We start from the raw sequence: 10,064 nt of genomic DNA on the forward strand, positions 1-10,064 counted from the left end.
TACTTACAGGAATAATAAACCACAGGTCAAAGAAAGTCTACATAATAAACTACTGAGCTACTTAACCAATAAAAACTAAGGAGGAACTGAAAAATTCTACGTTTGCGTTCACTAGACCAAATGATACTTCCCTTCCCTGTATGAAATGTGTTTTGACATTTAAATGCACTGCCTCTCCCTAAGTTACCTCTATGTTTGCTTGATGAACTGACTGAAGCTCTTCTAATATTTTCAGTGAGCAGGGAGAGCACCAGATATAATTAAAATACCACAGCAAACAACGATCCACCTTGTGTCCTCCGAGTGGAAACCTATTGTAAACCACCGCGCCTTGCTCTTCCAGACAGGCAATTTGAAAACCCAGAAGTCCAACTACAAACTTCAGCTGTCGTCAGACGGAAAGAGGCAGCGCTTCGGAGACACACGGGCCCAGGCTTAGAGCCTGGCTCTGCCATTTACTTACTAGCTGTATGACCCCGGGCACCTTGTGTTTACTTAATGCTCATGAGCTTCATTTCAGTCTCTGTGAAACACAGGTACAGCATATGCCAGGTGAGTAAGAAGCATCTGAAAAGAGCTTACAATAGTACCTGGCACTTAGCCGTTGCTACGTTCATAAATCTTCCAGAAGGCCCTCCAAGAGTCCTGAGAATAAAAGACCACTACTTTACATGGTAACTACAAAAACTATTTTGACCAGGTATTAGCTATAAATCGTGAGATGAATGCCTCAAAATTATCATTTGTTTTCTGTATTTTACGAGCTGTTCCCCAAACAAAACTCCCTGCTAGACTATTACCATAAACCACCTCAGCCTATAATAGAAATGACCGCACCTTTTACACTGAAAGTTTTTACTGGCACTTCTGCCACATATACCTTCTTCACTAGTCCACATCCAAACAGGAACACTGAGCACAAATATCTAACATTTCTTCCTTCCCCTACTAATGGAGAAAGTAAAGAAGTTTTGTTTTTCAGTTTCTTTCAGTGAGTTGATTTCCACAAAAACAAAACAATGCAGGGTAATTGCTTACCTGGGAAATATTTTGTACTTCAGAGCCACCAATCCAGAATGAAGGGGGGATTCCCTTTCAGACTAGTCTGACAAAAGACAGCAGTCAAGCAGCTTCCAAGATGCTTTCCGTTTACTGTAGCCAGCTTTCTTCAACAAAATCCCAAACATGCACTTCGGTAACTGTTGAAAGACAGAAAGCAATCCATACACCCACCATGGCACCAGCGGCAAAGGACAGCCACCAAGAAATGGAAGGAAGGGTCAATGGAATGGTGGATCTGAGGTACAGAAAAGAGTTACGACCCCTGCGTAAGCTATTTGGATAACAGGTCTGCAGCAGCATTTCTCACCGCTGTGTTGAGAGAAAGATAAGAAATTCTACATGGCCAAGGCTTACATCCCTAATATTAATATGATAAATATCATGCAATTTCCAAATGAGACAAGCTAAAAGCTTCCACTATTAGCCACATAAATTGTCCCAGACCATTCGGCTACAATGCACCTCCTTATGTGTTTCCTAAGCTCCTCCACCATTACCAAAAGTTTGTCAGCCAAAATTAATGACATGGGAGGGATCAAATACCTCCCAAGAAAGATATTTATTTAAGCACCTAACAAGAAATCTTGTGGTTTGCTACATGTAAGACAGCAAATCTACACATTACCCAAATCTTCAAACCTCAGCTAAAACACAGAACATTTTAAAACACATGACATAATTTTAAGAGTGAACTTTTGATTCAGTAAAGGCCAATCCACACAATGGCCAGTCGTTGGGTAAACTAGAGAAAATAATTAAAAATACTAATAAACAATTTATTAGATGACACCTTTAAATACATAAACCCAGTTCACATTATATCAACATTCTTTGACTACCATACCAACTTTTCCATTTCACTGCAAATCCTTAAACAAACTATAAGGGATAGAGAAAAAGGCATTCAACAGGATGACATAGATAAAAACTTTAAAAAAAATCAAAAAATTATGAACTTGCACATAAATTTTCTACTTCCTCGACTGCCACACTATTGCCAAATGTTCTTGCATTAATTAAAATACCTATCTTTACTGATGAGCTACCAATGGGCCAGTCCGTTTACATTCATTGCTCATATTTAATTCTTTAAAAAAAATGAGCAGTAACTTGCCCAAAGTCCCACATCTACCAGGCGGGACAGCCCATGCAAGACCTTTTCACTGAACACTGCTGCACCCAAGTCCAAGGATTAGAAAAAGGAAACCAAACTTTACTCTCAAAGGTCCTAAATTAATTAACATCAGAATGGAGAACTAAAAAATTACAGGAGAGTAAATATTTCAGCCTAGAACTAAAATACAACTGAAATGGATGAGCCACCCTGAACCAGCTAACTCCCTAGATCTTGCCACTTGAAAAAAGCGTCTCATTAACACAGCCATGTAATTCTAAGGCCTACGATATTAATATTAAAACAAAACACAGTATAATGTTGCCCAAGTAGCCTTGTTTATAAGGTAAACATAAGATTATGTCTATGAGGCAGGATCTCAAATCTAGTTGAAACCGAGGAATTTTTAAATTCCAAGAGCTGTTAGTAGTCCAAGAACAATGACAAAAGATGTTCCGATTTTTCAGGTTGTAGGCAAAGCAACTGAAGTGATTAAAATACCAGTCTATGATTAACCTCACCATTAACAATCAGATGGAAATATCTTAATCCCCACAACGTAAAAGAGATCATGGTAAGTAAAATCTCAAGCAAAGAATGAGCGCTCAAGTTTTTCCCATTGAGTGATATTACTCTGGAGCCTAAGAATAAACTAGAAACCCAACTTTGATAAAAGCGGCTATGGTGAGTTATGGCTAGCAGCTAAGAGCCAAAGCAATATACTCTGCTTTTCAAAGTATGACTTGCTGCTATAACCAAAATGCTGAACAATTACAGCAAAACAGAACCACAACAGTTTGACTAACGAACTCATTTCTGAACCTTTTCCCTCTATTAGTGAGTTAATTTCCCCTCTTCCCTTCTTCACATTAACACTTACTGAATGCAGGCTGTTAAGCTAGACAAAGGTTAATAGATGCCAGACCAGAAATGTAAAGACTGAACTCTTCTTGTCTTCTGCCCCTTTCTCTTTGAGTCTCCCAAGCAATCATTTCACAGAACCAAATATATATTTTATTATTAGTTCTCATAAGTGGTGAAGTGTTCTCAATTAATTCTTAAAAGAATAGAAATAAAAAAAATCACTCAAGTTCCTTTTTTTCCTCAGTTGTAGAGCTCTCGCTTAACTTTTTCTTCTGTGGATCAGAAGCTTGCTATTAGGGAATGGTTTCCTATATTCATGATACTTGTGTCTGCACATACATTACATTTGTGCTCTACTCACAAAGAGACTTTTTCTCTTTTTACATGGTAACGTCCCACTGTTTCTCCTTCACAGCTCTCCATTCTGTGTAGGTCTTCTTTGTTGACTAACCTGGAGAGGGAATTTCCTAAAATTGCTTCCTGCTGACATCACAGAACACTGCACTCTTTGAATTTTGTTAAAACAATAATAAGATCCAGGTTAGAGATGCCCTACTCGACTATCAGGTCTTCCTGGTTTGTCTCATTTGCCTACAAAGACAAACTTCCTGTTAGGCAATTGCCATCAGCAGAAACTTCACTGAGGGTAACAAGCACATTCTTGACCAACAGGTTTCTCCCCTTTGTCAACTAATTCAGGGAACAATTCAAACACGACTCAGGAGGAAATCTTGTAGGATACTCACTGCTTATTCTATTAAAGGTCAAATCATCAAGGTTTGCTAAAACAAGAATTCAAAAATCCTAATTTCTTCATCTAGACTACACCCATCAAGCGTAAATCACAATGCTCAATGTTAATATGACTAATCCCCAGTCACTTTCTACCAGGACACCTACAACAGGGTTAGGTGGGTACGTCTGATTAGTAGTTCTTAGTAATTGTAACAGTGCTTCCCAGATTTCCAAGATAGTACTGATTCTGACGATTTCATCATTTCCCCCAAAGATGCCTCATTCAATGTACGGCTAAAAGCAACCTAATTTTAGGCCTCTGTAAAGCTTCACAAATAAATACATGCACGAGTGGGGGGAGGGGGATTAAAACCTCTTCACACCACCTGTCTTGTGCCTTACAAAACACAGTCCCTGTACTTGTGAGGAAAGCTCCCAGCTTCTCAGCACATACATCTCTCATATAATCCTCCCAACAACCTGGAGCAATACCTACATTTTCTTATTTTTACAGAAAATAAAAAACGACACAGAAAGGTTGACTTTCTTAAGGTCACACAGCCAGCAAGTGATGGAGCGAAGCTACACACTCAGGGGCTTCCCTCGGAAGCCCGCGCCCTTTCTGCACAGAACCTTAGAACTTACCGAGTGTTTGGCAGGTGAATTGACAGATATGAAAGGAATCTGGGTTTCCTCAATACTTTGCTATCAACCACTCTCTGAGATGTATGAAAATCAACCTGTATGTGCGGAAACGTCTGTAAATAATGGCTAGGACGTCTCTGGATGTCTGCGTGCCACACACCAGTCCTCTTCCCTCTTAGCAGTCTTTCTCCGCGCTCTAGTCATCTCCACCCCGCTCTTAAGGTTATCTAAAGGAAATCCTAAAAAGCTTCCACAAGAAAAAAATACCGAACATTAATTTAAATCAATAAGTATCTACTGCGCACCCAACAGCTAAGCATTATGAAGGAATCAAAAGGACAATCAGATACAACCTCTGGAAGGGAAGCTCAGACTCGATCAAAGGCTTTTATTAATAGGAAGGTATGGTAAGTCCCATAACAGGAAGAGATGATTATGAGAATTAGTGATATAGGTGAGAAGTTGCAGAGAAGAGGATGGTTAAGATATAGGCAGACAGCAATAATGCATGTAAACAATCAACCCCGAAACTCAACATTTATGGAATACTTATTACAAGAAGGCACCGTGAGTTTATCTTTTAATAGGGGACACAAACAGGAAACTACAATACGAGCCTGGAATGTGTTAAGCGCCACCAAGATAAATACGAAGTACCAGAATTCATTCATTCACTTAACAAATGACTATCACGTAGGCAGTGCTACAGACATAAAAATGCTATCTGTCACCATAATATAAGTTGACATCATGGGGTAGCATCTCAATTGTGTTTTGAGGGGATAGGATTTTAGCAGAGAGGAGGATTGCTGAGATCTGACCTAAGACAGAGAACCAACTGTTAGGTCCTTCCCATAAATATCAGTAGCCTTAAATACAGGGGCTTAGGTCAGTTCGAATCGCTGCTGACAAAAGAAACAGTGTGAGCAGAATCAGAATAACCATGGTCTTCCACACTTTGGCTGGACTATAACATAAGTGAGGAATGTGGGTAGAAAAGCCAGAAGGGAAGCCGGCATTGGAATTACTAGGACTTGAAATGCTTTCTTTCCCTTCAAGTGTAAATACCACCAGGTGGAACTCAGGATCCCAGGCACCTCACAGTGCAGGAAAGTTTGTTTCTAGAATTCCCAGTATCAAACAGCATGACTCAGAGTAGGATATGTGCGCTGTTCTGTGAACCTATGTAATGGGCTAGCGATTCTCAGCTGTCAAGGTCAGCAGCCGTCAGGGCCCAAGAGTGCCTGAGAGCTGTGTGCAGGATGTGTCAAGTCTGGATGTCTAACCTCCTCCAAAACCAGGGGCACAAATTGATGTATTTGAGCCACAGCCTCTTGAGGAAGATCAATGAGGTCCATAAACACTTGTTTGCTTCATTGGGACCCTCCTTTGTCTACATAATCTGCATTTGGTAAATCAGCACAAGGTTAGACTTGGAAGAGGATAAATGACAGTGACAAAGATCCAATTTCTTAAAGGAGTCACTAAACTTTCCCCTTTACTTAGAAAGCCAGTGGTAGGAAGGGGGGGGGTGGAAACCCAAAAGGTAAAAAAAAAGGGAAATTTTTCCAATAACTTCACTTTGTTTCTTGCATCCCCATGGCCCTGGGGCCTGCCTGTACTTGAATAGCTCTGAAAATAGCATTGATATCACACCCTCTTAATAAGGTACAATGTATTTTACCTATATTATAACAATTAGCCACTTAAGGATAATACAGAAGGGAAATGGCTCACTTAGGGTCACTTAGCAAGGAGGGGAACCATTCAACAGCTAACAATAGAATGCAAACTACCTATTAATTGTGTAAAGGTGGGGGGAGGGGTGTATTCACACCCAAAGAGAAGGCAGGATTCCCCCTTCCAAAATTTCTACCATCAACTTCCGCTGTCTTCTAATAGAGAATTAACCATCTTTCTCTTCCAGTTAGCAGCACTGAGTGCTTTCTAGCAACAAGTGCCTTGAACATGAACTCGTATTCCTAACTCAAGCATTAATAAATATCATGTGATACATAACGCATAGTTTTCCTTCTTTCCAGTGAAGTCCACTGCACTAGACGTAGCCTGGTAAACTTTGTGTATTTCCAAATGGATTACTACTTTTCTACCTCATTAATAATAACAAAAGCTGATGTTACTGAAGCCAGAAGTTTGAATAACAGTCCCACAAGCTAGGCACAGTATTGGGCCACTATAAGGCCATGAAAATCATTTGGTGGTTAAATTATTCACCATCAGCAATTGTAAATGCAGCGAGTTGTCTCGATCAAGAGTGTATCGTCCATGTTAAAGACTGAACCCAATGAGGTAGGTCTACTGGAAAAGCCTTCTTTGTGGACTCAGCCTCAGGCAGGGGTGGGAGTCACAAAGTAGTTATATTTTGGAGATTTTAACTATTCTACTACCCCCAGCTTTATTTCCTAGTAGTAAAGAAATGCAAGGGAAAAAGAAGAAAGAATCAAAACCAAAGTAGAGGAATGAAGATTAAGAAATCAGAGATACCCATGAAGTCTGTTTCCTTTCTTTAATACAGCACACTCTGAAATTATCAAATGGAAGTTACCCTGTTAACCATTAAGTACCAAACTGGTACAGGCAGCACAATGACAAATATTTGAGTATTGAAGCTGACTCATAAAAATCTAAAAATATTTCATGCTTTAGGCTTTCAAAATACCATCACTTTAACCCTTTCCCCTCCCTTCAATCATGTTTTTTTGAAACCAATGTAAAAAATATTTTTAACCTACTTCTGGAAACTGTAATTAAAATGCAGTTAATACAGAAAGCCACATGCAATTAGATTTTAAGGCATTATCATTCCTACATCTGCTCCTGGATTTGCTAAATCAATTAAGTACCTGTGCTACTATCTACTACACTAAAATAAATACATATATGTTTATGAAAGGGGTTACCTAAGAGTCTTAACTGCTATCCCTTTGAGGGAGTATCAAAATCCATAGATAAAAAGCCATTTTAAAATTGATTTAGATAACTATTAAACTCTCTAAATTCTCTAAGAATCCCAGTTTATAATGTCCTTAAAAGGCTGAAATATTTTTTCAGATCACAGACAAGCACAAGCATGTAAAAATCAAAACTTTTTTAGGTTATAAATATAGCATAGGAAGCCAGTAAATTTAGGCCTGATTTTTTTTTTTTTTTTTACAATATACCCGAAGACACTAAATAGATTACACTGTATTTCTTCTCTTTTGAAAATAGACATTTTAGTTACTTTTAAATGAATAGAAATGAAAGGAGTACAGGACAGCCAATTTCAAAGAGGTATCAAGATACAATTTTTCAATATGAAGTACTCCTGTTAAGTACATGTATGAACATCCATAAGAATATGTACTATATTTATAATTCTAATGAAGATATTTTACCAAAATAATCCACTACAAAAGTTGCAGAATACCAAACACTTGACTTACAATTATACTGAAGAGGACAAATTACTTAATAAATGAAAATCAAATAAAAAGCCCCAAGTGACAGTGTGTATCCCTTAGAAATCAACCACACGTGTGCACGCGCGCGCACACACTTCATAAACTATCAGAGCTTTTTTTTTTTTTTCAGTTTTCAAGAATGCTGGAGAAGTCTAGTTCTGTGTCTGTGAATTATGCAAAAGACAGCATATATTAAGCTGCCTCCGTACTTATGCTACTATACTTCCATTTTTAAAACATACATCTCAACTCCCCAAGTACCATCATCCACAGAAACCATGCAGCTATCCAACAGACTTTCAGTGTCACCATTTATTATTTATAGCATTAAATGGGGGAAGTGGCTCTGATGTCACCGACCCTACCCAGTGGAATTACTGACTCAATAAACATTTTCACACTGGAGAAAATCTGGCTAGGAAAACCTTTTGCTGGGTTAAGTAGATTCTTTCACCTTTCCTCTCATCCGTGGGCTAGAAATTGTTACCGTGCTAGGGGAGATACAAAGAAACTGTCAAGGTTTCCACAGGAAGAAACCCTGGGCTTGTCCATTTGCTGAAGCAGACTTCCTCCTCCCAACTCTCCATAGCCCCGTTTGATTTCTCTGATGTTCAAATTGGCAGGTAACAGCTGCCATGTTTTATTTCTCCCACTGAATCATCCACCAAGTAGCAAATTCTTCGTTGCTACTAGCCACTCTCTTGTGGTCCTGTTTCTAAAAACTCCTTCTGGCTCAAGTCCTAAGGGGGAAGGGGGGAGGGGGTTGGGGCGTCCGCGGGGCCAGGAAGTCTGGTCTGGCTACCAATGGTTCCTAACAGAAGAGTGATCGTTTCCCCTGAGGCCTAAGATTCTCTCCCCAACACACACCTTCTTTTTTTTTTTTGAGAAGAAAGAACTGGCGGCAGTGATGAGGGCAACCCTCCCCCCCTCCCCAATTTCCCTAAGCAGCTCTCGAAAACATGAAGTTACGGTTTCCCTTTCCTGGAAGATGGAATCCAGAGTACCTGGGGCCTTGCTATGCAAACATCTCTCTCGGCCCAGTAGGAAACCCTTTGTCCGAGAAGCCGGACATCAAAGGGGCCCGGGAAAGAGACCCCTTATCCGTCACCGCCTCAAACCCGAGCGCTCCCCACCTCCACCCCTGTGGGGCCTATCCCGGCATCCACACAGCCCTAGGTTGGGGACAGGGGGCTGAGACCCCGCACTAGGTCGCGGAGGCCAAGGCCCTGATCCATCTCCTCCGTATCCCCTCCCACCACCTCATTCGGCCTGAGCGGGGCTTTCAAGAGCGGTGCAGGCCTGGGCCGGGGAAACAGAGGAGGGAAAAAAATTAACGAATCCCCTTCTAAGAAAAGGAGAATGGGATGCTAGAGCGAGTGTGAGTTACGGCCACAGCAGAAGCGAGCGAGGATCGTTCGAGAGATGGGCCCGGAGACAGGATAAGGGGAGGAGAACCGAGGGGCAGGGAGGGGGGCGGACCAGGTCCGGCCTGAGATCTCGAGGGATCCGGAGGAACCGCTCCCAGCCCGAGGCCAGGGAAGGCAGGGGGCCCAGGTCGGGGCCGAAACGGCGGGGAAGGGCCAGGGCCGGCCTCGCGCCGGACCCCGAGATGGGCAGGCCCGCCCGGGGCCGGACGGACGGAAGAACAGACGGTCCAGCGGGCCGCACTCACCATGAGCTCGATGGTCTTGTCCTCAATCACCGAGTCGGGCTCCATGGCGGCCCCGGCGGCCCCGCCTCGCTCTCCCCGCGCAGCAGCGAACGGCCCGGGCGGAGGAGGCGACGGCGGAGGCGGCAGAGGCGGAGGCGGTAATCGCACCCACTCTAGCTGCCAGCCCGCCCGGGCCGCCGGCAGCTCCGCCCTCCCCCTCGGCGAACGCACTACGCCGACAGGACTACCGCTCCCAGCAGGCGCCGCGTGCCCGCCAAGCGTTGTGGGAATGAAAAGCCGACACCCGGCCAATCTCTCCTGGCAGCGCGAAGCTGAGTTCGCCGGCGAAAGTGGCACTGAATCGTGAAGGCGGAACGTTCAGACCTCAAGAATCACGGGCTCCCACCAGGTAGGGCCTTGGGAGCCCCACCACTACATGTCCCCGAGAGCCCTGCGCGCGGGTTCTCCTTCCGGCTACTTTCCCCTGACTTCCTGGCAGCCCAAGGCTACTCAGACCGGAACGGAAACT

At 42.5% G+C, this 10,064-nt stretch overlaps 1 protein-coding gene across 6 annotated transcripts in view; it reads right to left on the bottom strand.

Annotated features, from left to right (window-relative positions):
- FBXW11 (F-box and WD repeat domain containing 11) overlaps positions 1 to 9,697 on the bottom strand; it is a 101,428-nt gene extending 91,731 nt beyond the window's left edge. For 4 of the 6 annotated variants that reach the window (XM_019741238.3, XM_019741216.3, XM_019741204.3 and 1 more), the window contains exon 1: positions 9,557 to 9,690. In XM_019741238.3, coding sequence (XP_019596797.1) covers positions 9,557 to 9,601 — 45 coding nt within the window. In that variant the 5' untranslated portion in view covers positions 9,602 to 9,690. Of the gene's footprint in view, positions 1 to 1,038; positions 1,200 to 9,556 lie in introns of all 6 variants that reach the window. The other 2 variants (XM_019741225.3, XM_074313896.2) reach the window with 1 other exon arrangement.
- Between the last annotated feature and the right edge of the window lie 367 nt (positions 9,698 to 10,064).

This window comes from Rhinolophus sinicus, chromosome 5 (assembly GCF_057876585.1).
Source record: "Rhinolophus sinicus isolate RSI-liver-muscle chromosome 5, RSI-T2T, whole genome shotgun sequence".
Classification (NCBI taxonomy): Eukaryota; Metazoa; Chordata; class Mammalia; order Chiroptera; family Rhinolophidae; genus Rhinolophus; species Rhinolophus sinicus.